Below are 27,130 nucleotides of genomic sequence, written 5' to 3'. Positions count from 1 at the left end.
TCACAGTTGGTATGAGGTGCTTCTCCTGAAAAGCTGTCTTTGCTCAGTGCCAAACATGTCTGCTGTTACTGTGGCCAAACAACTCTATCTTTGATTCATCTATCCAGAGCACATTATTCCAAAAGGCCTGGTCTTTGCCTATATGCTCATTGGCAAATTGTAGTCTTGCAAAGGCTTTTTCCTGGCACTCCTCCCATGCAAGTCAAATTTGAGCAATCTCTTTCTGATTGTATAAGCATGCACTTTGACAGCTATAGTTGCAAGACTTGCTAACAGATCCTCTGATGAAATTTTGGGGTTCTTGGAGGCTTCTTTTTGTATCAGGCAATCTTCTCTTGGGCTGAATTTGCTGGGACGGCCAGTCCTGAGTAAATTGGTGGTCATTTGTAGCCTGTGCCATTTGTAGATTATTTTTCTTACAAAGGAATGATATATTTCAAATCATTTAGAGATCTTTTTAAATCCCTTGCCAGACTCATAGGCATCCACAACCTTATTTCTGACGGCCTTACAGAACTCTTTATATCTTGGCATGATTACACCACACACCTCAGAAACAAAGGAAACACCAGACACTAGAGGCGACAGTTTTAAATAAGACAGGTTTCACCTGCACTCCCAAAGCAGGTTCTAATCACTGTCATTGATAGGGTGTCTCAACTTTATTAATAGGCACTGTTTAAAAGAAGATCAAATGTTTGCTTGTCCAAATATGTTTAAAAAAAATAAATAAATTGAAAAAAACAAAACAAAACAAAAAACAATGTCCATGTTCCATGGAGTGTGCTTCTTCTTTCACGACTGTACGTTTATTCATTCAATCATCTTCAGTAACCACTTTATCCTGGCCAGGGTAGTAGTACAGCTGAAGCCTATCCCAGGAACACTGGGTACAATACACTCTGTGTATACATAGGAATACACTCTGAATGGGACACCAGTCCATCACAGGGTACCATGTGAACCCACTCATTCACACCTAAGCTCTTTAAAGTACTAGAAAACCTGACACCTACATGTAAATGGGGGGGGGGATGCAAAGACGGTAACCCAAGCTCAGGATTGAACCCTGGAGCTGTGAGGCAGCAACGCTACCTGCCACACATAATCTATACGAATGAAAGGAATACACAGTTGTTTTTCAAACTAATCACCATCTGGCACAATTGCATCTTATGTGTGTTTAGGGCAGACAATAATTTCCAAAAGACATATCCCTATAAAAAAAATATTATAATGGAAGTCTAAGAATAGATGTTAGGGGAGTTACATATCAAGTATTAATGCAAAGCACTTTTGTAGCTTTCATGAATATTTCAGTCAAAAGTGTTTGGAAATTAAATCTTAAATCTGTTAAAATCCATCCCTTCAGAAGTGTGGCTACTTTTTCAGGGGAAAGGATTTTGTGTTAGCAACAGGGTTGTTGCCTTTCCATCATGCTCATGGATACAACAAAACCATAGGAAAGCTTATATGAACTAGCATTAGAATTTACTATACTGTTATATAAATGACAAAAGACCAGCTTTGGTAAGACATTCTCACATTTTTGTTTCACCATAAGCACTATTGTTAAGGTTGTGATATTGAATTTGCACTGTATGAGTGTGTGTGTGTGTGTGTGTGTGTGTGTGTGTGTGTGTGTGTGTGTGTGTGTGTGTGTGTGTGTGTGTGTGTGTGTGTGTGCATGGTGTCCTGTGATGGACTGGCATCCAATACATGCTCTATTCTGCCTCATGCCCAGGATCCATCACAACCCTCTCCCCGATAAAGCAGTTCAAAACGACTTCATTACCTAATAAGATATTAAAAATGTTTGCTTACAGAATTTACCACTTGCCCTTAGACATCCCATTATAACAGAGTCTTAATAAACAGGTTATTTCTCAATACAGGGAAACGTGTTAAGATTCGTGTGTGTGCTAACGGCAAATGCTACAAGATGAAGCATAAAATACTTGAAATTCTGTGCGCCAACATATGGACAAGGAAATATTGAAGATGTTCCACACATATACACTGTGGAGTAAAAAGAAATACACTCCTAGCTTTTATCAGCATGCAGCGCCCTTCCATAAAATGTAAGAAGATAGTGTATAATAAAATATGATGACAAAGAAAAGATATGCCTCCAACCCGAACAGATGTGCCAGAGTCCATAATTAGCATTGGAAGAGAGTATGCGTCTTGTGCCTGTGTGACCTTGGAGACAGATAGCGAGGAGAGAAGCTGAGAAGGAGAAGGGAGATAACGAGGAGACCAAAGACACGGAGCAGAGGTGAATTTCAACTCCAGCTTTGTTTGAAAGCCTGCTGTGTAAGAGGAAATTGAACATTAAAAAGGAAAGGAAAACGTGAAGCAAGTCTAATTTCAGTAGTGTTTTATTAACATATATACAAAATACTGTGAGCGGAACATGCGAGATCACTTAATTAGCCGAATCTCGGTTAGCTGAGGCCGTGAACGTGTAAGCACTCGAGATGTCATTGAACTGGATGTAGTCTTGCAGAAGTGTGGGAACAGGCAGCTGCCGAACAAAGGCGGGTTTAGACAAAGCAGCACTGCCCACTGAAGCTCTTACAGCGAGTCTACACAGATGAGTCAGATCAGGAACACTCTCTGGAACACGGAGACAGGAAAGAGAGTTACAACACACAATGTACAATGGTGACATATGGAGCCATTTTACAGGTGAGATGAGAAGCAGTAATATTAACTCTCTCAATGTAGCTTGGTTGTGCCTTCTTAATGATCTTTACCAAAATGTTTATGTGGCGTCCAAGTGCCCTCTGCTCTGCGCTGAGACAGGATGTGAAGCAATGTTGATGGCAGAGTCTTCCAATTAATCAACTCCAGCAAGAAATTAAGTACTCTGGATTCAGCCTCTTGTAGCCTGCAGATGATTAAAACATCACATGGGAAATAATATACATGGAGGAGGTGGAGAGCAACATGCAAACCACTCGTTTTTCCCCACAAATGTCTTCATCATTTACTTTAAAAAAAAAAAAAAGAAAGAAGAAGGGGTAATCAGGATCACTGATGATTAAATATAAATCGACATGGAAGAAATCTTCGAAGCCTCTTTGTTTCTTACATTTTCTGCTGAAGGAGAAGTAGAGGGTCTAGTCCTGCTTTGAGCAGCAGTGGAAGCCAAAATGAAGCATGGGCCACTTTATTAAGCGCTGCCTGAACTAGTGCCTCCAGCTGCTCGCCCTTAGGCAGGCCAGAATATTCCAGGATGAGCGACAGATGTTCAGGTACGTGGCCCTGCAATGTCAACATGTATGTAGGCAGGCTGACGCAAGCGCCGTCAGCCAGCAGCATTTTTGTGATCTCTCTGCTCTGATGGAAATCACCGCCCGCACTGAGGATAAGGAGATGTACTATAAACACTGTAATACTGTATTAAAAAAAATGTAAAGTGTGTTTTAATGCTTTCATACTTCCAAGAGTTACACCAGAGAGCCATGTCTAACGGGCAGCGATATCCGAACTCACTGCAGCTCTGAGCATCTGGACTGTAGCCCTCTCTGAGAAGAGGCCGAAGGCTTTCCGCTTGACCACTAAATACTGCCAGATACACTGGACTGACTTTTCCTTCGCCCCGGTCACATGTCCGTTCCGTCACCGCAATCAATTTTTCTAGAATACTGTAGAAGGTTACAAGTAATAAGAGTATAGGTTAGTAGGACAATAAAAATAAAGAACAAGCCAAACTTGATTACTAAGTTTCATAAACTCCCCGGTTGTAAAGCCAGATGAAAATCTGATTTGTAAATATTTGATTATATCTTTTCATGTGACAACACTGAAGAAATGACACTCTGCTACAATGTAAAGTAGTGAGTGTACAGCTTGTGTAACAGTGTAAATTTGCTGTCCCCTCAAAATAACTCAACACACAACCATTAATGTCTAAACCGCTGGCAACAAAAGTGAGTACACCCTTAAGTGAAAATGTCCAAATTGGGCCCAAAGTGTCAATATTTTGTGTGGCCACCATTATTTTCCAGCACTGCCTTAACCCTCTTGGGCATGGAGTTCACCAGAGCTTCACAGGTTGCCACTGGAGTCCTCTTCCACTCCTCCATGACGACATCACGGAGCTGGTGGATGTTCGAGACCTTTTGCTCCTCCACCTTCCATTTGAGGATGTCCCACAGATGCTCAATAGGGTTTAGGTCTGGAGACATGCTTGGCCAGTCCATCACCTTCACCCTCAGCTTCTTTAGCAAGGCAGTGGTCATCTTGGAGGTGTGTTATCATGCTGGAATACTGCATATTGATCATGCTCTGCTTCAGTATGTCACAGTACATGTTGGCATTCATGGTTCCCTCAATGAACTGTAACTGTAAAATGTACATATCTGACTCATGGCTCTGCTCTCGTTTTTTATCCCTGGGCAGCCACAACGCCTTGACGATGTTGGAGCCTTATCTGTCACAATGAGCAGCACCTTGTTTTCTCCTATACCCCATGCATCTAATGTCTGATCAGTGGACTCCCCTGTGTGTGGGTGCTCTAATTGGTGCAGGTTAAGCAGATCATGGTGGACCTTGCTTCTGGGCGGATGATAAAACAAGCTGACACACCCATGAAAGATGCTGTTAATCCTCTCTTGCTCCAACCATCTACACATAGGGTCAGCTTCCTCGCATCCTTAATGATCTCTTTTCATTTTTGCTTTGCCTTATCCATCTTAGCTCCAATAAGGCTGTTGACCCTTGCAGCTCCAGGTGTTTTGAACTCTGGTTCGAGTAAAGTGGTGAACTTATTTAAGGCAATCGACTCACAGAGTTGTGTAGACATCCCAGTATCAATAAACATATTAACCAGCGCTTCCTCCTGCTTGTGGTGTTCCTGCTTATTTACTAACCAGCAGCTATCGGTTCGCCGTTGAAAGCACTGCTGTAGTGTTCTCCGTCCTACGGTTGTCTCGGTCATGCTGCCTAGCCCTGTAACGGGGTTAGGTTCTGTTTCGGGGGAGTCGGGCTTGGTGTTCTCCTTTACCTTATTAATGTAAGCTAGGTTTGTCTCCTTGTGCATGCTTCTCAAATGTACTTTCAAATTTGTGGGATTTTTCCCTTTAATAAATTGTCCACATATTTCACCACCTTCCACTGCAAGGCACTTGCTTTTATCTGACACACAGTCATATTCAAAGTAATCCCAAATAGGACTCTGCCGCTTTCTTCCGACCTTCGGCACCGCCATGATGCCAGGCGAGGAGCATGGACTATGCTGTGTTCAATTTGACATGGAATGTCGTAATTTCTGAGTTCCCAGTCGGAAATGTCAAGTCTGAAAGATATTTGCTCTATGAAAGACATTGACAAAGACGAAAACTAAGGACTTTTACTCAATAGTTTTATTTTATTTAAGTTAGTTTTGTAAACAGACAATACAGTTTTAGTTAGTTATCGTTTTTCTGTAATGCCTCGTTTTTATTTTGATTTCAGTTAACGACAATGTTTTTTCACACCTACTGTAGTTTTTGTTATTTCGTTCGTTTTCGTTTACGATTATAACCTTGGCTTTGGGACAACACACTGTGCATGTAAGTGTGACCTTTGCATGCTGCATACACAATGTACTGTATTTAACCATTAAACATACAGAATTTTCCGCTTACCTGATGCGACTGAACTGGGCTGCAGCATGGATGGGAAGCTGCCACTGGTCTTCATTGCAGTAGAGGTTTGGGTCCGCCTTATGGGCCAGAAGAAGCTCCACGCATGATAAATGGCCTTCCTGAGCTGCAATGAGCAGCGGGGTGGCCATGTCCTTCGCCTGGCAATTCACATTTGCACCTACAGCATTTACAGATAAAAATCATTCATGCTTGCACATGCTGTAACATCTGCAATTATAATTCTATAGCCCTCTCTTTTAATTCCCACTTGCTCTGCATTTCCCTGCTGATCAATATAGCAACTCAATATCATAATAAACACTAGTGTCATGCAGTGTGATATGGTAATGCTGTAATAAAAAGTAACAACAAACACTGCCCAGTACACAATACAATAATCATAAGCAGCTGAGGGAAATCATTGAATAACAACCTCACCAGCATTGGCAAGGATCTCTAGACACTGGTGATGTCCGTACTGTGCAGCAACGAACAACGGCGTGATCCCATAATCATCCATGGCTTCAAGAGAACACACGTTTACCAGAAATTTTACAATCTCTGTGTGGCCCTGGAAGAGAAACAAAAAAAAAGCATGAATTTAACTTGGCATCTGACATCTAGGCCAAAGCCTTCATTCCATGACTAATGACAAAAGAATATCTTTTGGTTTTAGTCTAAAGGTGGCACTATAAATCATTTTAAAATGGCACCGATAACCGATTGTGGAACTATCGGTCATGGAGGGCAAAAATCCATATCGATAGTTTTTTCCCGTTTGTGTCCGGTGCAGGAGCGGCTGAGAAGGGTCCGCTGTCATTATACAGTAGGAGAGCGACCTCCAGAGGCGAAATAAAAACTATGACTAATTTTGTTGTGTTATTTGAAGTGTTTTTTAAATTAATTTTGATGTCTCTATTTTTATTTGTTATTTGGAATGTTACTCTTTGGGTTCAGTTTAAATGTGTATCTTTTATTTACATTAATACTTATTAATAGTTAATATATACACTACCAGTGGGAACTCCTTTAATCCTGTTTAAAAAGCATCTCGGGGTCGATTGCTCAAGAAATCGGTTGAGAAAATGCCAAGAATACATTTCTGGAAATTCTAGGCAAAAAGGCTGACTACTTTGAAGATGCTAAAATGTTAAATTATTTTGATTTATCACCACAACATGAATCCCATAGTTCCAGTTGTGTTATTCAGAGTTTTGATGAGTTTATTATTATTCTAAAATGTGTTAAAAAAAATTAAGAATGAGTGTGTCTAAACTTTTGATCAATAGTGTATATTAATATTTATTTAATTTTAAAAAACACAGTACATTTTCATCATACAGTCAAGTAATGTTTATTTTTGTAAGAAAGTTCAGCAATATTTTAATTTGAGCGTTATGTTTTCATTCAGTATCAATTTTAAAAACTATCGGTTGATTAATCAGTCATCGACAGGTACAGCCCAACTTAGTTATCATTATCTGTAAAATCCACTATCGGCCAAAAGTATTTTTCATGATTCACAGACTCCTCTTTACAAAACCTCAGATGCGCCACAGAGACTATATTTTATTGACAGCTGTCGGCCTATAAGAACGACTTCTCTGCACTGTATATCCTGTGACCATATGAGCCACTGATTGTGCATGTGCTCATAAATGACCATTTGCAAGATACAGTACCCACTTATATCACAGCACTGTTAAATGCTCAGGGAAGAACAATAGGTGTTTTAACATAAGTGATAAGAGGATCTAACTTCTGGATGTTGTGGATGTTCCACAATATTAAAAGGAAATATAAAACCGTATATATCCACTCTAAAAAAATTATCACAATTATCACTTTAATAAATTTAAATGTGTATAATAATTACTGTGGTGTAAAAAGAAATGAAACATATTGGAATGTTCTGTTATTCAGATATAGAAAAACTCGGGGGTGGTAATCGCTTCGTGCCGAGCTGCAACACACCAACCCATCACTGATTATTTTCCTATAACAGTACACCCAGTCATGCTTTATTCCTTAAACAATGGGTAGAGGGTGTGATGTGATATCAGCAGCAGACTGCATAAACCATGACAACAGCCATGACAATAGTGGAAAGCTAAAGAGAAGCCAAGTATGCTTAACTGTCTCCTAGTATCTATGTTTGCTATTATAGTTGGCATGAAATGTGTTAAAATATCAGTCAGGGATGTTTCAGTCACGGTCTGCCCACTAGCGCACATGTTCCCAACCCTGGTCCTGGAACCAATGCTACAGATGGATTAAAGATACACAGTTAAAGTACAACTCTGACTTAAGAGTACCTTGTAAACAGCCTGATGAAGACAGGACCAGCCGGAGATGAAGTGTGTTCCATTAACCTCTGCTCCTTCGCTGACCAGCAGCTCCACGATTTCTTTATGGCCGCTATCCACAGCTTTCAACACAACAGAAAATAAATGCAGCAGGACAATACATTATGTAAAAATTAATCGTGCGTGTAAATATGCGAACTCGTACCGGCAAACAGTGGGCTGGAGAGGTCATTGGACATCTTGTTGAGATCTGCCCCAGCCCTTATGAGGCGCCGTGCTGCCCGGAAGTGACCGTTCTTCGCCGCAAAATACAGAGGTGTTTCCGAGTTGTGAGTCAGTGAGTTCACATAGTCTTCACCGCTATCTGGCGAGATCAACAAAAGGATATGTTGGAAAGATTAAATTAGTTCACACGTTATAGATGTGGCATTTAAACTTGTATTTACATATAGTAGGACAGTTTGCAAATTGAGTCATGTGACCTTTCAGGGAGTATGTGGAAGTAAAATGCACAGAATCATGTGTACAGATATATATTAACCTTATAAAATGTGCCAACGTTGAAATTTCATTTCACTATAATTGCCTAATATTTTCAGTTTTCTTTATTATCACGGCTTTATATATTAGTACTTTTTCCTCTCCAAAACCGTCACGGCTCGTCAGGTGAACAGAACTGTGGAACTGCTTTGTCTAGCAGGGTGATCATCAAAGAATTATGATTTAATCCGGATCAAATTGGATTGATTTTTTTTTTCTTCATTTATTTATTGGCTTTCGTTTTGGAACATACACAGTTAGGTCTGAAATTGTTGTGGGATTTATTATAGAGACTTATTTGAACAATTTTCCATTCAAACAGTAAATTATTAAGTGTTCATTTCGATAAATATAAACCATCACTTTCATTAGTGAAAGTAAAACTAATTTCAGACCATATTTATCTGAATGGAATATTTCTATTTATTTTTAACCAGAGAATGATGGACACTTCAGAAAGATCTTTAAAAACGTCACTGCTACAATATGTGTCTTCACTGATACAAAGAAAACAGAGCAATTTCACAGGCTGAGTAAATGAACTCACTTTATACTCGCATATGATGATGAGTCTTTATGGATCACATATACATTATAGCACAGTGAAATTCTTTTCTTCGCATACCTCAGCATGTTAGCATAATTTCACAGTGAAATTATTTTCTTCGCATACCTCAGCATGTTAGGAGGTTGGGGTCAGAGTGCAGGGTCAGCCATGATACAGCGCCCCTGGAGCAGAGAGGTTAAGGGCCTTGCTCAAGGGCCCCACAGTGGTAGCTTGAACCCCCGACCTTCCGATCAGTAACCCAGAGCCTTATGCCACAATAATAGTGCTTAATAATTTCACGAGGCAATGATGTGATCATACCAGCATGCATGTGTAACGCAAATATCAGTCAGAGGATAATGAACTTTGCTAAGCACAACTAATTCTCAGGGCACAAATTTAGAATTTAATAAAGCATGTCCCCATTAAAAAACCTTTTTTCCTGCAGCTGTTAAATCACCTGTTGTGATAACGATAATCAATCAGTACTGTTCTATATAGAACCTTGCAGGACAACATTTCACTTTTAATTGTAAAGGTGTGAAACAATGTACACACTACGTAGCCATTTTTAAGGGTAGGACTGTGCTGATGAGTCACTCAAAAATAAAAGTAGATTTAAAGTAACCTGGTTGGCAATAACAATGACCAAAGGGTTTTTCTTCTATTATTTCATTATTAATACAAGTATAACATTTTCTTCATCTTTACAATGTATAGTAAAGCCTAATTATACACAATTATACACACTTTTCTACTGTGCATACAATATATGTACAGTACTGTGCAAAAGTCTTACCACCTTATTTTTGTTTTTAGTACCACCTTTGTTATAGATATTTATTTGATGAATTCTGCATTACTGAGTCAGTACAAAAACATTTTAGAGAAAAGCAACATATGAAGTAAGAGACCACATTTCAGACAAAAAATATAATGTATGTTCCTGGGTTTAAAAGAAAATTTGCTGTGAAATGTTTTTCTTCTGTTTTTGTGTACATCTCATACTAAATAGTTTTAGATCTTTAAACGAAATAGAACCCTAAAACAAAGGCAACCGGAGTAAACACACAATACAGTTGTTATTTTATTTATTGAATCAAAACACCTATCACCAATGTGAAAAAAATAATTGCCCCATTAAATTTAAAATCTGCTTGAGCCACCTTTAGCAGCTATAACTGCAACCAAACACTTCTGATAACTGGAGATCAGTCTTTCACAGCGCTGTGGTGGAATTTTGGCCCACTCTTCTTTGCAGAACTGCTTTAGTTTAGTCACACTGGAGGGTATTCGAGCATGAACTGCCTGTTTAAGGTCGTGCCACAGCTTGTCTCAGGACAAAGTCAGGACTTTGACAAGGCCACTCCAAAACTTTTAATTTAGCTTTTATTGAGCCATTCAGAGGTGGACTTACTCCTATGCTTTGGATCACTGTCTTGCTGCATAATCCAGTTGTGTTTCAACTTACGGACTGAGACCGGACATTCTCCTTTAGGATGTTCTGGTAGAGAGCAGACTTCATGTTTCCCTCAATTATTGCAAGTTGCCCAGGCCATGAAGCAGCAAATCATCCCCACACCATCACCCTGCCACCATGATGTTCTTTTTGTGGAATTCTGTGTTTGATTTATTTATTTATTTATTTTAGTTACTGTCTAGTTCTACCTCTGTTTTGAGCAATGGTGTTGTTTGTGTTTTCTTTAACTATTACTTATATTGCTGTTATTCTTAATACTTATTGCTATGTTCTGTTTTGGCTGTACCACACGGTAAACAGAATGTTCAAATAAAGCATTTAAAAAATAAACTGAATAAGAAAGTGACTGAGAGACAAGATAAAGAAAATGTTTGTGTGACAATATCATCGGACCGACAGGTTTGTGGTGTAACTGTATGGAAAACCATTGAAATACTTTTTTGACTAACAAACTCAAAGTGGTTGTTTTCAAATTGTTACACAAATTTTATCCAGTTAAATGTTTTATTCAAAGAATTAAAAATGACAGACACTCAGTGCTGTTTTTGCAACAACTCATCAGCAAGAGTCCTTCATCTATTTCGGAGTTGTAATCACACTTCAAAATGTTGGTATGATCTTTGTAATTTTATTAAGACCAGCATACAATCCGACTTTGACTTTACTTATCGGCATGTGCTATTTGGTTTCCATAACTTTTAAAGGAAAGACTGTAATAGGTATTATGTAATAAACCTGTTGTTTTTGTTAACAAAGTATCATATACATAGATGCAAGTTTAGTAGTTCAAAACCGTGCATTTCTTTCTCCTTTTTTGCGTGTGCGCACACGTTTAGGACTTGTAGCCCCCACTGTTTTATTAGTCATTCAGTGCGTTTACATGGACAACAATAATCCACTCTTAACCCGATTAAGACCATACTTTGATTAAGAAACTACCATGTAAACAGCCATTTTTAATTACCTTAATCTAATTAAGGTCATACTCGAAGTAAGCAATAATCGAATTAAGACAGGTGGAGTACTCCTGTTTTAGTCGCATTATGGACGTGTATAACAGACATGTAAACACCTTAATCACATTATGAACGTCATGTGAGAGTTTTCACCACATTTTGTGACAGGACACGATCACACACAGCAGTTTTACGTTTTACGGTGAACAAGAGAGTTCGGCTGCATCCAAAACTGCATACCTGCCAACTATAGGCCCGTAGTGGGGAAAAATACATGTATCTCAGCTACTATATAGACAGTAAGTACGCGGTTTGGGACGCAGCCCATGGTTTCAAGCAGTTGTCTATGTGCACGTTCAGCATGACAAATAATTAACTGCACTTAAAGCGTTCATAAAAAAAATCAATAAAAACACCCAAAACTGTATACCGTACCATAATGAAGACGAACTGTATGTTGAAATGTGAAATTCTGGAGGGACGTCGGACGGCGTGGAGACGTAATGACGCGTGCTGTTAATCGCTCTATGTTCTATAACATGTAAAACGGGTACATGAGAGGAGTATTCTAAAAGCGACTCATGTAAACACCTTAATCACAATACTGTCTTATTCAGAGTAAGGACAATAATTAGATCATTGTTGTCAATGTAAACATAGTCATTGTCAGACAGTGTTTGATAACTAAAATATCCCTCCCTCCCTCTCTTTGCCAGTATCAGCCAGAGGAGGATGTCCTCCTGGAGAGTTTTTAATTTTATTTATTTTTAAACCACACCATGGTATCGACTTTGGTATCGAGTATTGTGTACTTTTAGTGGTATCGGTACCGACTACTAGATTTTTGGTATCGTGACATCCCTAATATATATATAAAACCAAAAGAAACGTGTAACTGACCGGAAGCAGTGAGCAGGAAGCGCACACACTGCGCATGTCCTCCAGCAGCAGCTTCATGTAAAGCGTTCCAGCCGCGGTTATCTTTCACATCCACCGAGTGGCCTTTCCTCAGGAGTTTCTGCACTAGCCTGCCCTCTCCTCTCCTCACTGCCAGCGCCACCGCCGAACAAGTGTCCTGATAACACTCTGTAAACATCATCATCACCACCACCTCTCCTCTCTCCACATGCCCTGCTGTCACATTAAGAACTCGGACACACCGCAAACTGATGCTCTAACTGATGTGGATAAAAAAAAATGAACACTAAACATCACCAGTAGTGTGAAAGTGTAACTACATAACAAACTCTTAGAGGAGATAAAAGCCTTATTCTAACACGCTACGAACTAATGTGAAGCGATAACTAAACAGGAGACCTGCAACATTAATGTCGCTATACAACTACTGGTTCAGGATAACTGCTAACTAGTTAAGTAACTATGAGCGTAAAGTTTATTATTTTGTTTTGAACGTGACGTCGGTAGTTTCTAACGAAAGAACTGAAGATATTTCTGCACCGAAAACAAACGACAGGAAGATGCTTCTAGAGGAAATTTACATCCTTTGTCAAAATAAAAGTCGCCAGAACACACACACACACACACACACACACACACACACACTCTCTCTCTCTCTCTCTCTCTCTCTCTCTCTGTGTGTGTGTGTTTCAGTTTATTTTCATCTGTTTAATTTTGTTATTTTGTTAAATAAAAAAAGAACCCCGTCCTGTGCTTACTCTGGTAATAGCACGAATAATTAAGCATAGCTAATGTGATTACTGTTCCTATTTTCGTTTTTTGTTTTGTTTTTTTAACAAAAGCAGAAATTATTATTTTTTAAATGATCATAAATTAATGACTTATTGCATCTCCTGCACCTCATGCAGCAATGTTACTTTCTGACAATGCTAAATAATTGATCACAAATAAGTAAAACTCAGTCTTGCGGCACAAATGCTTTACATACAACCCCAATTTCCGAAAAAGTTGGGATAGTGTGGAAAATGCTAATCAAACCAAAGAGTAGTGATTTGTATATGTACAAGGTATTTGATGTTTGACGTAATCAACTGCATAGTTTTTTTGAAGATAAACGTTAATTTTGAAATTGATGCATGCAGCACGTTCCAAAAAAGTTGGGACAGGGGCGATTTAGGACTAATAGCAATGTGACGAGTTGAAATAAGAAGGTGATGTGAAACAGGTGAGGCAATCGTCTAATCATAGTATATAAGCAGCCTCCAAAAAAAGGCCTAGTCCTTCAAGAGCAAGGACGGGTCGAGGTTCGGTAATCTGACAACAGATGTGTCAGCGAATGATCACACTTTGAGAACAACATTCCCCAAAGACAAGTCGGTAGGATTTTGGGCATTTCACCTTCTACAGTGCACAATATAATTAAGAGATTCAAGGTATCCGATCAAATCTCAGTGTGTAAAGGACAAGGCCGAAAACCAGTTCTGAATGTGTGTGATCTCCGATCCCTCAGCCTGTAATGGATAACCTGATATGGGCTCGGGGATACTTTGGTAAACGTTTGTCAGACGACACCATTCGCTGCTGCATTCCCATGACCTCTCTGGGCTCGGTCTCATCTGAGATGGAATTGTGTTTTATGGTCCGATGAGTCAACATTTCAAATAGTTTTAGGACAAAACAGCCATGTTCTCCGGGCCAAAGAGGAAAAGGATCATCCAAGCTGTTATCAGCGTCAGGTCCAAAAGCCAGCATCTGTCATGGTATGGGGGTGTGCCAGCGCCCATGGCATGGGTAACTTGCACATCTCTGAAGGCACCATTAATGCAGAAAGATATGTAGACAGTTTGGAGCAACATATGCTGCCATCCAGAGCAGGACAACGCCAAACCAGCACATGATTGCATAAGCAGAGAGTGCGGGTGCTAGCATGGCCTCCCTGCAGTCCTGACCTGTCTCCAATTGAGAATGTGTAGCGCATTATGAAGCGCAAAATAAGACAGCGAAGCCCCCGTACAGTTGTGCAACTGAAGAAATGCATAATGGATGAATGGGGGAAAATTCCGCTTGCTAAATTTAGCCAACTGGTGTCTTCACTCAGCAACCGAACGCTTAATAATTGTTATTAAAAGAACAGGTGATGTTACACAGTGATTGACTGTCCCAACTTTTTTAGAGTGTGTTGCTGTCATCAGATTTGAACTGAGTGTATATTTTCAAAAATAAATTAAATTCACAAAGTAAAACATCAAATAATGTGTTAATAATGTGTTTGTGTATTTGCTGGATGGACATGCTGTCGAAGAGAACAAGAGTTCATGAATTGTGCTAGCTTGTGGGTCAAATTGCATTCTATTGCAAATTTCTAACAATCTACATCAGGACTGATAGAAATGACTTTATTTTACCAGAACATTCTAGTTAATATTAGTAGTAATACTAGCGTCACTTATGAGTCTTTATTTATGTCTATAACATGTTTATGCCCTCCATGTGCGTCTGACTTTAATAAAGAACTCATTTAGAGTCACATTAGAATCTGAGAGCGAGCAGTTACATGAGAGTCATACATTTTATACATTTTAATGTACTGTGTAAATGATATTTACCACCTGTGGGATCAGATCATTTTATTAACTCGGGTGATCCAAAGTTGCATCCATTGTGCTATACGCACTTCTACAGTGAAATCCAGTAGGTGTAATGATATAAATATAGACTGTACTATGCATTCTTATGGAATTCACTGAGGAATGTTCAGCATCCAAGGAGACTATGAGGGTAGTGCTATTTAAGGTACTTAGATGTGCATGAGTAATAAAACAGATGCTGTCTATGCTTCATTGACCAGCCTGACAAGCAGAAGACAGGCCCTTAATGGTAAAATTAAGTCTATCAGATGACTGTAAAATTATAGATCATATACCAGGGATGTTTAGGTGTAGAAAAGTCCCTTTGTGAAGAAATGGCTTCAGGTTGGATCAGTTGTTATACTGTACATGTAGAGCCAAGAATTTGGTCATCTATTATTTAGTGCTGCTTTGTTCTCTAATAGGCTCAGGTCAAACACTTTGCTGACATCTGACTCCACCCTTTAAAGGGGGTGTTTAGACCCAACACATTACATGGACATAGAACAACTAATGTTTTGAGGAGAAAAAATGCACCAGAATGCAGCAAGAAAGAATAAGTTTCATTTTCCCTTGAAAATTCAGTGCATTAGAAACCTTCTTTAAAGCAGGTAGATAGAACCAGGCTTAATGCTTAATGAATTCCTGAGCAAGAACAGTGTCACAGTTGTCAGTTTTCTGTTTATTATGGCAAAGATTTAGTCTTAAAGTATACAAATAGAAAGGAAAACTTTTGAAGTTCTTTTATTTATTTATTTTTTACTAAAATTGGATTCAACAAAAGACTTTTCACAAACTTTTAATTTTTCTTTTCTGTTTATATTGTTTAGAATCAGAACAATATTTTTATTCACAAAGTACAATACAATATGATACAATACTATACTATACAATATAATACAATAGTGTGCAAAACAATACAATACAATACAGTAGTGTACAATACAATACAATACTATTCAATACAATATGGTACAATACTATGCAATATAATACAATAGTGTGCCATACAATACAATACTATTCGATACAATATGGTACAATCTATACAATATAAAACAATAGTGTGCAATACAATACTATTCGATACAATATGGTACAATACAATAAATGGTCTGCACTTATATAGCGCTTTTATCCAATGCGCTTTACACTGTGTCTCATTCACCCATTAACGCACACACTCACACACCAATGGTAGCAGAGATGCCATGCAAGGCACTAACTTGCCATAGGGAGCAACTTGGGGTTTAGTGTCTTGCCCAAGGACACTTCAGCATGTGGAGTCATGTGGGCCAGGAATCGAACCACCAACCCTACGATTAGTGGACAACCCACTCTACCACCTGAGCCACAGCCGCCACTATAATACAATAGTGTGCAATACAATGCAATACAGTACAATACTATACAATACAATATGATACAATACTATACAATATAATACAAAAGTGTGCAATACAGTGCAATACAATACAATACTATACAGTACAATATGCTACAATAGCCTGCAATACAATGCAATACAATACAATACAATACAATATGATACAGTAAGATGCAATACAATAGCGTGCAATACAATGTAATTGTACCTGCAGTACCTTCAGGTGCAATTACAGTTGAATTGTTCTGGTGTATTAAAGTGACTTATGTCAGCAGGGAGAGATATGGGAAGAGTCTTTATTTAGAAGTATTGTAGCCTGGGGGAAGAAACTATGCAAGTGATTTCAGGGCTCTTATTCTGGGTTTCTGTTTTGAAGGGAAATGCTGAAAGGGATGTTAGGAGTCTGCCTCGATTTTCCCTGTTCTCTTCTTCATGCTGGATGAGTGTAGCTCAGTGAGGGTTCGGAGCTAACAGCTAAACATTTTTTCTGCACTTCTGATGAGGTGCAGTAGCTTGCGTTTGGAGTGTGAAGTTACAGCACCGAACCAGACAGGAATGGAGGACGTGACTATTGATTATATGGTAGCTCTGTAGAATAGGACCAGTGGCATCTGTGACAGCTTAAATTTCTTTAGCTGTCGCAGAAAGTGCAGGTGTAGCAGGGCCTTCCTGATGATTGTGTTGGTCCTACTGGATGATGGTACCCAGGAATTTGTGTGGCTTGCAGTGCTGAGTGTGTTCTTCAGTTTAAGCACCAGGGTCATTGTTGATTTCAATAGTTTTAGATTTAAGTCCAGGTGAAGTTATCCAGTGTATAATGAATTAGACTTAAGTATAGCTTTTAGCAAGTGCAATGATTAGACTGTCCAAGTGAGAATATCCACAATCATCTTTAGTAACTACATAAGTCACTTAATCATTAAATTAATGTACAGATCACTTTCACACTTTAAAGGACTCTGCTTAATGATGGTTTTATTACTCATTTTTTCCATGTAATTACAGAGAAAGCTAAATTTATCAGAAGCATCTTTGGCCTGCTCAGATGTACAATTGGAATGCTTCAGCATGTCTGCTTTTCTGTCTCGGTCTCTCATATGTCGCCACCTTTTTCACTCCCTCAGCGCTGCCTCTCACCTTTCCAGAGTCTGTTCACCAGCTGTCAATATGAATGGGGTGTATAAGTGTGTGGGTTACCATGCAAACATGAATTATTCACAAGACCCTAGTGTTGCACTCGTCTGTTTTGGAGGCACTACAGAGCTGTTGGTATTACGAAGAACATTTCTGGTGGTCATTTCCTGTGATACCCAGGAAAGACAAAGATGCTTAGAACAGCCTCAACATGCCTCCAGTGCATCGATCGAGACAAGTAAGTAATATCATTCTGCATTGATGTAGTGGTCCAATGTTTTCTTTTATGTAATAAACTGGATCTGATGATTAAGTCTCAAAGCATATGTAAAAAAAAAATGTGTGTATATATATATATATATATATATATATATATATATATATATATATATATATATATATATATAATATACAGTACATGCACAACAGCAGGACTTTGGTGTATTTTGTGTATTTTGGTATTTTATTTTACAGACATGGGACATGGGACATGAATTATAGATGTAATCTCAGTATTTCAGTATTATTCATTACCTGTGATCAGAATGGAACCCAAAGTTAGGTAATATAAGGGATTAAGCAACTTTCATAAACGGGTCTAGCTTTTCACCCAAATCATATTACATGCAAGATCATGCCAGCTAAATAACTGAAATCCAGTCCTAATGATATCCATTAATTCAGGTGCACTGTTCATTTTAGCTGACAGAAATGATATATGATCTTGTCCCCTGCTAGTATGGGTCTCTTTACTGTTTCAGTTTACTACTGCAATACAAAATTGACAGTAGTAAAGTACAATTTATAGACAAACGTTAAAACAGTTGTACACAACTTGAAGACTGTCTGACTTAAATGTATTTGTCAATAACACGTAATAACACATGCAGTTAATCTGTAGGTTATATCCTAACATCTGAAAAACTGGAAAGAAGTCAACCAGGCAAATATAATTCTACATAATGTCTCCTGCAAAATCAGCAAACAAGGCAAGAGGGAGGAAACAAAAAGTCGAGGAAAGTAAGAAGGAAAAGGAAGAACCAATCAAAACCAGAAAAGGGAGAAAGGCGGGATCTGATATTCTCCCTAACACCAATGAGATTGGCACAGGAAAAAAGAACGACAAAGGTAGTGAGGTACAAGGCAAAAAAAGAAATATATTCAGTAAAGGGAAGTCCAAAAAAGATAAGGTGAAAAATGTAAAGACGGACCAAGCTGAGAAGTCACAAGATGAAGAAACTGAATCACCTAAAAGAAGGAGAAAGGGGAGGCAACAAAATGACAAACCGTTAACTGCTAAGGCTATTAGTAATGGAGTCACAAGCAAAGTAAGCAAAGGGAAAGAATCGAATCCTATTTTAAAACCCTCTGCAGTCAAAATAGCCAGCAAAACACATGAAGTTCGCATTAAAAGGCGTGGTCATAGAACAGTGGACTCAGAGGAAGATGAATCTGAGAGTGAAAAAGAGAAATCTGAACATTCTGAGGAAATGAGTGAAGAAGAGACAGAGGAAGAGTCCAAATGTGTCGAGGAAATTGCTGAGATAGAAGCAAGTAAAGTGAGCAGTGAGGAAGATGTATCGGACACAGATGTCAAAGTAATGGAAGCGGTGAATGTTGAATCAAAGAAACAATTGGAGGAAGGAGAGGAGGAGGCAAATGAAGCCATAAAAAGTGAAATTACAGTAGAGTCTGAAGAGGAATCCACCAGCAGTGAGGAGGAAGTAGAATCTGAAGAGCATTTCAGTGATAAAGCTGATGACAAGCAGGAGGAACCTACTCTTCCATCCAAGAAGCCGCAACCACTCAAGCTGGCTTCAAACCTCCAAGGCCAGAAAGTCTTGCTGAAAACTAAGATTCTATGTAAAAAAGACCCTATTACAGTGGAGAAGCCCAATGAAAAGGCTCCAGCTTCAGAAGAAGCTGAGATAAACAGGATGGCAGTCAGTAAGACTGATATAGTGAAAGGGAAGTCCAAGATCCTAAAATTGGCAAGTAAATCAAAGATAGTCAACAAGATAGAATCGATTCGGAAGGAAGAAGAAACAGTGAGTCCATCAAAAGTTTCAAAAGGTTTGCTTAACAAACAGTCCCTGATGTTGTTTACAATGAAAGGCAAGGGCAAAGATGATAAAAATAAAAATGCAACCAAGGTAGACCAGTCAGTGGATGAAATGAATGTAGAAACTACACAGAAACCAAAAACAGAAAATGTAAGATTGGGCTTAGGAATGGCAAGGATTGCCTCTCTAAGATACCAGGCAAAGAAGAAGAAAATGAATGAACAAACAGCAACAGAAACACATGAGACTGGAGATGCAGTATCCTCAAAGTCAACAGAACGTTTGATAGCACAGAAGAAAGGAGTGGCTACCTTGCATCGTGTCTCTGGCTGGATACAAAAGAAGATTCCCCGGAGGTCCAGTGTTCGGCGAAAACTCACTGCCGTCACGCAAGTGATTGGAATTTCAAGGTGGCTGCCTAGCCTGGTTTTGAAGAAGAAGAATAGTCCCACAAAGTGCAAAAAGTCCCTCCTCTGCCAGAAGATGGCCTTAAAAATGGCTGGCAGTTCCATAAAGACTAATAAAAGAGTACCAATCCCAGAAAATACAAAGACAGAATTGGGAACAGATACACAGGAAAAGTTTTCTGAAGACCCAGGAGAATCATGTGATGAAGCTTGTTCATCACCGCAAGATCCAGAAGAAAAGGCCAACTCAGGAGATGCCAAATATGCAATTGTATTTCCTAGAATGAACAAAATTGGCAAAGGTGAAGACACTGCTGCTTCTGCTAGCACTAGCACAGGCGACGGCCTCGCTCCAGAGCGTAAACCTCCCAAACCTGGTGCTCGCCTGGTGCTTCCAGTGAAGCCAGATCTTAACCTACTCAAATCTGTTAAGAGGAGGAATGCTACAATTCAAGCTGAGAGAAACTCTGAAGAACAAGTGTTCGAAAGTAGAAAAGAAACAAAAATTGACAATACAATACCAGCACTAGACAATAAAGATGATGTCAGTGCCTTGCAAACAGCAAAAGGCAAATTTGTGGGCTCACAGTTGAATCTTACTAAACTAGCCTTGTCAAGGCCTGTTCTGGCAGGAAGCAGAAGAATTGTGCAAATATTTGATGGTGACCAGAGGGATAAGAATTTGGGCCAGGCAGTTCCATCTGCCAAGGCTGAACCATGGACAGATGGTTTGGGGACAACATTTTATGAAGAGGAAGAAGATAGAGAAGTGGCTGAACTGATGGGTGATGGCCTTCTCCCATCAGCAATAGAACTCCACTGGGCTCAGCATCACCAAATGTGTAGTGATCCTCAGGACTGGCTGCGCAGTGAAAACCTGCCACCACATCAAACCAGAGAGAAACTCACTAAGTGGACTGTCTATGAAGATGACGAACATGCCCAAACGCTCCCTATACGTGATGGAAGAGGACCTTGGGTGTCAGAGGACCCAGCTCAGAATATGTTGGAGAGCAGGCTCAACAGCACACAGGTATAAATTGTACATGTATCTTGCATTGTTTGCCAACGAAATCTACTCCTAATGATCAATGATAATACATTTATCTGTGACGTTATGCATGATGTTATTTCAACGGCTTATGTTTCATCTGTTGAAGTTAGAGAATTCCCCTTTTGCACGTAAATACACTGTGCTCCTGATACTGTAGTACTAACACAAACCACTATCTGTATCTGTTTTGTGACAGTTTTTATTATCTCCAAATATTACTGTCTGTATTCAGATCTAAACTCAATGTGGGCATGGCCTAAAATGGAAAATACTTGAAAAAGCCCAGAGGTAGCAATGCTAGCACTTTAGCATGTTTTGTGAATTCTGGCTCTGACAGTTCCTCAACCTCAGCTACATCACTCGAGCTCTTAATTGGCTCCAACTAGAGATTTCCCACACAAGAAGTTGTTGTTTTCATTTGTACCTACCCATGATGTTTTCAAATGAATTTAGTTAGTTGTATTTCTCCAAATATAAACAAACTAGCAGGTGATTTTAAATCACTGTGGCCCTGACCAGGCAGGTACTAAGGATGCATGTTTGACATAAATGTAGTCTTCGTTTGTCCCGCAAGCTTCATGTCTGTCCGAACACACATGAACTTTCCAAATGAAAGTAAAAACCTGCTCACATGAATTTTTTTGTTGAGTCGAAACCAAAAAAGCAATATTGTGCATCTGTACACTATCCTTTCAATCTGAATAATGTATTCATATTTGCTTAAATCCCTATATACGTCCTCATGTGTGTACTGTACCTGCTGTGCCTGTTCACTGTTCAGCTGTTTATGATGTTATAGGGAGTGTGAGGCTGACATAAATCTCTACCTCAGGTATTCATGCCAGGAAGCAGCCAAGCTGTGGAAGTAGATGAAGTGGAGGACCTGTCACAACTTGAGTGAGTGTCAACATGCATTGTATTTCATAGTGCTGTTTCACAGGTAAGTTTGAAACTCCTGTTCTCTGGCTGGAAAAGATGTCCTTTCACGCACCCCTTTTGATTAGAGTAGCACTGACTTGTCACAGGAGTTCATCACGTCCATCTCGGAGTTCAAATCCCAACTTAAAACGTATCTGTTTTCTCAATGTTTTTTGTCCTAATGTGTTGCTATGTTTTCTCACAGTGATTGTACTATAGTACAGTGTTTTTTTTCTTTTCTGTGTCTGATTCATTGTTTTTCACATTTTGTGTTTGTCCATGATTGTTCATTGTATATGGTTTATTGTATTGATACTGTAAAGCATCCTTGAACTCTGGAATAAATTAGACATATTATTATTACTATTATTATTATTATTATTATTATTATTATTATTATTATTGTTGTTGTTGTTGTTGTTGTTGTTGTTATTAATAGTAATGGTAAAAGTAGCAGTAGTAGAAGTATTGTTGTTGTTGCTGTTATTATTATTATTATTATTATTATTATTATTATTATTATTATTACCCTTCATAACCTCCAGCAGTGGTGACAATCGCATGGATATCTTTGTGGTTGTAAGTATGTGTGTATGCTGAGGCCTTCCAACAAAGTCATGAAATGATGAATGAGGCAGTATTTGCAATCAATACTACTGTCATATAGCTATCTTTCACGCTTTCTGGAAGAAACTGGGGGTTCTTGCATACACTACGTAAATGCTATTCAGTTTCACTGCACCTAACCACCAGGGGCAGTGATAATCAACTGAATAACATACGCCACAATGTGATGAGGAACCACTTCAACGTAGGACTAACTAGAAAGGTATTTGTAGATGGGAGTGGCAATGTTAACATAGAATCTGGAGAAAGTGTGTGGTGACAACCAGGTAGCAGACTTCCTGGAGCACTTCATAAAGCCAAAGTTACATACTTTTTTTGGCTCATATATATGGAAGAGAACTCTCCTCCAAGCATTGTCAGCTGCCCCACAATGTTTCATAATCAGCAGTTCAAGAAGATAGGGTGTATTGTTTTTATGTCATGCACAAAGCTTTTGTCGTCTCTCCTTGTCACAGATTGGTAGCTGAACATATGTGGTTCTAATTTTTCTAAAAGGTTTCTGAAAGGGAAATCTTGTGTCATGAGGTTCTGCATAGAAACTTTAAGGGTTCCTACAGAGAGGCAAGCCAAATAACTTTTTAGTGTGTTAGATGAAGCCCTTTTTGAGAATTGAATACTGGTAATCTTTGGCAATTCAAATCTCTGGCATGATGAAGTTACAGTGCACATTATATTTGCTTTGCATGTATGTTTGCAGAGAGGTGTGTGAAAGTTCAGTGTTGCTGAATTTGAAGAAGCGGTTTCACCGGGACTCAATTTATGTATGTATTATCTATTCTCATCAATGGGTTGTACAAATTCCTGTAGTTTATAAACAATATTCTCTATTCTTTATACCTCTGTATCAAAACTGAATAAATAGCCTCTGCATCAAAACCTTTCAATAAAACACACTTTGCAGGCTTGCATTTTAATATAGTTCATTTTCATTTGTAACAGACATATATCGGCGATATGCTGATATCAATCAACCCCTTTAAGCCCCTCAGTATCTACACAGCGGAATTGAGACAGCAGTACCAAGGCAAGGAGAAGCACAGTAATCCACCGTAAGCAGTCAGAGGCTGTCCATGATACAATATTAATATTAGACCTCAACCGATAGCTGTCACTGATGTAATATATCTTTTTAATAACCGCATTCTACAAGCTTCTGTTTAGATTAGATTACATTACATTGCATTTTGCAAGTATGCAATGCGTCTTCTGTTTGATGGCATGCTTTAAGACAGTTTGTATCCTGTGTTCAAATATGCATAGGTCAGTTTCAGACCAGTATCAACCATGATAATGATACTCAGTATCAGATTAATGCATCTCTACTTTAAGGAGTTGTTTGACAGATCTTGTGATATTGTGTTTGTCTTTAGTCATGTTTATGCCATTGCGGATGCTGCATTTTGCCAATCTCAAAATACCACACAAGAGCAATGCATCATAATAAGGTGAGAGTTATTATTTCCTTTTCTCTTTAGCCAGCATGTGCCTCTAGTCATTATGGTTGTAACACAATGCCACTATGTGTATCTGTACCTGCATATGTTTAGTGATTCAATTATTAATATCTGTATCTGTATTTGGATTTAAACCCAAAGTGGCCATGGCCTAAACTGGAAAAGCTCTGGTCTTAAATTTCCTCAATTCATCACTCGAGCAAAAAAAAAAAAAAAAAAACAATGAATAGTGTACTCCTACATATATATATGTATTTGTATCAAATAATGTCTTGGTTACATCCATACAACCATGAATAAAAATGTGTGTGTGTTTGTCCTGTAAATCGTCTCTATAGTGGGCAGAGTGGATCTGGGAAGACTGAAGCAGCAAAACTTATTGTTCACTACCTGAGCTCTATGTATCAGGGTAGAAATGACAACCTGCGTCAGGTACTGGGAATAAAAAACATACACTGTCACGGTTTTTGCATTATATTTCTGTTGAGAAGAAATGGACCAGAAAATATTTTATAAAGGCTTTCTTGTTTCCATAGCCAATGGATGTTTTGCCCATATTAGAAAGCTTTGGTAATGCCAAGACAATACTCAACAACAATTCTAGTCGTTTTGGCAAATACCTACACGTACACATAAGAAGGTAGGTATAGTCCCTGTTAATGTGTGTATCTTATATGTATTATTTCAAATGTTAATATGTCTGGTTTGTGCTCTTCTATGAACAATGGAAATGCAACGATGTATTTAAACAGCTCGCTGATACAGATGTGTAAAATGTGTTGTCAGTGGTGTTGTTGTCGGGACTTCATTGTCAAAATATCTCCTAGAGAAATCACGAATTGTGTTCCAGGTACAGTTTGCTTTGTATTTTTATCTGTTATATTGGTTTTCATTTTTACATTTGAAAAATTGAGAGATTTGAATCTTAAGCAGTTTATATATATATATATATATATATATATATATATATATATATATATATATATATATATATATATATATATATATATAAGCAAGAGTCTATTCTGTCTTGTAGGCCAAAGAGGAAAGGAACTATCATGTGTTTTATGAGTTGTTGGCTGGAATGAATCAATGGGACAAGCAGGATTTCTACCTGCAGGGAGCCGAGACTTACTACTACCTCAACCAGGTGGGAATGCAGTCTTATGAAGTGCAATGATCTGAAGATAGAGTGCCTGCAAATCTGATATACTATGACATACCCTTGCATCCAATTATATATAGTAGAAATAGTTTGTTTTGCAATATTGGTAATGCAGGGCGGAGCCTGTGAGCTGCAAGGGAAGAATGACCAGCAGGACTTCCTGCTTCTTCTACGATGTTTGGAAACAATTGGCTTACGTGCTGATCAGATAAGCACAATTTGGGCCATTCTGTCATCCATTTTACAGCTAGGCAACATCTGCTTCAGCTCTTATGAGGTGTGTTCAAAGTTACTGTAATAATTAAATGCTTACACTACATAACTTTTTTATACAGTGTGTGTGTGTGTGTGTGTGTGTGTGTGTGTGTGTGTGTGTGTGTGTGTGTGTGTGTGTTTGATATATCCAGAGTGAGTCGTTTGAGGTGGCAAGGATCTTTAGTGAGGCTGAAGCTCGCAGAGTGGGTAACCTATTACAGGTGTCAGCTGAAGCCCTGCAGACTGTTATTACGCACAGAGTTACAGTGAGCACCATCCATCAGCCAACACTGAAATATTCACTTAAACACTTACTTTCAGATATCCTGTTCTGATATATTATCAACCTCTCCTTATTCCTTGCTGGCAACACAACATGGATGTCAAAAAGAGACACTGTTGTCATTATCTCACCTCTGTGCACAGGAAACCACTTATGATAGGATCTACTGCCCCCTGTCTGTGGAGTGTGCCATTGAATCCAGGTGGGGAATGGCACTAAGGTGTTAAAAATACACTCATGTAGAAAATTTATCATCACTCTTTAACTTTTTAAACTGAGGTTTCTTTCTTTCCAAAATATCTATGTTAGACTGTGTGTATGTATACATATATACAGTATGTGTATGTAAAGCACTGCCTGTCTGGTTGTGAATCAGGGATGCCATTGCCAAGGCCCTCTACGCTGTGCTCTTTGACTGGCTGCTTGAGCGCATCAACGAGTGGTTAATCCCCACAGAGATGGACAGCACTGTTGGCATCGTGGACATTTATGGTTTTGAGGTTAGGCTTTGATATTCCATGATGATATCAATAATCTTTGACATCGATTTCATATTGCCACATGATCTAGCACACAGATCCTCTTACAACAACAAAGCTTTAAACCTGGGTGAGATGAAAGTTAGTATTTATGAAAAATGGGATTTAGATTTAATTTATGCAGTGCCTTTCTCGAACTCAGTGTCACTTTACAAAGTCCAACAGTAAGTTTCACATAACAAATCAACAAATAATCAAAACATACACACATCTTATATAACAAAAAACAAATAATCATCGTATGCAAACATCTTATACAACGAAAAACAAATAATCATCATAATCAAACAGCTTATACACAAAATCAATTAATAATCATCACATACAGCTTATATAACAAAAACATATAATCATCACATACAAGCTTCTTATACAACAAATAAACAAACAATCATCATCATACAAACTTCTTATATTAAAAAATGCACAAATAATCATCACATACAAACAGCTTATATAAAAAATAAACAAATGATCATCACGTACAAACAGCTTATGCAACAAATTAGTGAATAATCATCACACACAAACTTCATATACAACAAGTGTTAATCATATAATGATTGACATAATGGAGATAGAAGCATTTGGATAAAGGTACAGTGAGATGTCTGAAAATAGATAGTAATGGTGTATCAAAGGAAAGAAAGGAGAGGAAATGGCATATATTAGATGTATGGATTACAAAAGTTAAAGTTATTTTTTAAGCATAACTTTGAAGTTATACTTTATAGAGCATGTTCTGCTAGTTTTATTGAAAATGATCACTTTTAAGAGTAACATTGTTGTTGTTTACTTGTTTATACTGGCAAATCCATCAGGGTGGACAATCAG

The 27,130-nt window shown here is 38.4% G+C and overlaps 2 protein-coding genes across 2 annotated transcripts in view; one reads left to right on the top strand and one right to left on the bottom strand.

The window, feature by feature from the left end:
- Nucleotides 1–2,365: 2,365 nt before the first annotated feature.
- Nucleotides 2,366–12,974, bottom strand: asb3 (ankyrin repeat and SOCS box containing 3). The gene is made up of 9 exons (XM_017484471.3): nt 12,366–12,974; nt 8,148–8,306; nt 7,952–8,064; nt 6,075–6,207; nt 5,637–5,814; nt 3,447–3,653; nt 3,098–3,367; nt 2,760–2,893; nt 2,366–2,619 (listed from the first exon to the last, which is right to left on the bottom strand). The coding sequence occupies exons 1-9, from the start codon at nt 12,565–12,567 to the stop codon at nt 2,429–2,431; spliced, it is 1,587 nt and encodes a 528-aa protein (XP_017339960.1). The 5' UTR covers nt 12,568–12,974; the 3' UTR covers nt 2,366–2,428.
- A 5,519-nt stretch (nt 12,975–18,493) lies between these two features.
- The window catches only part of myo15b (myosin XVB), a 40,183-nt gene continuing 31,546 nt past the window's right edge, over nt 18,494–27,130 (top strand). The window contains exons 1-13 of the mRNA XM_053685184.1: nt 18,494–21,034; nt 21,888–21,952; nt 23,298–23,361; nt 23,540–23,649; nt 23,971–24,045; nt 24,393–24,486; nt 24,591–24,694; nt 24,841–24,904; nt 25,091–25,204; nt 25,335–25,496; nt 25,627–25,740; nt 25,901–25,959; nt 26,134–26,257. Coding sequence (XP_053541159.1) covers nt 18,494–21,034; nt 21,888–21,952; nt 23,298–23,361; nt 23,540–23,649; nt 23,971–24,045; nt 24,393–24,486; nt 24,591–24,694; nt 24,841–24,904; nt 25,091–25,204; nt 25,335–25,496; nt 25,627–25,740; nt 25,901–25,959; nt 26,134–26,257 — 3,690 coding nt within the window. The remainder of the gene's footprint in view (nt 21,035–21,887; nt 21,953–23,297; nt 23,362–23,539; nt 23,650–23,970; nt 24,046–24,392; nt 24,487–24,590; nt 24,695–24,840; nt 24,905–25,090; nt 25,205–25,334; nt 25,497–25,626; nt 25,741–25,900; nt 25,960–26,133; nt 26,258–27,130) is intronic.

This window comes from Ictalurus punctatus, chromosome 13, assembly GCF_001660625.3.
Source record: "Ictalurus punctatus breed USDA103 chromosome 13, Coco_2.0, whole genome shotgun sequence".
Taxonomy (NCBI): domain Eukaryota; kingdom Metazoa; phylum Chordata; class Actinopteri; order Siluriformes; family Ictaluridae; genus Ictalurus; species Ictalurus punctatus.
This window is presented reverse-complemented; position numbering and strand designations above follow the sequence as displayed.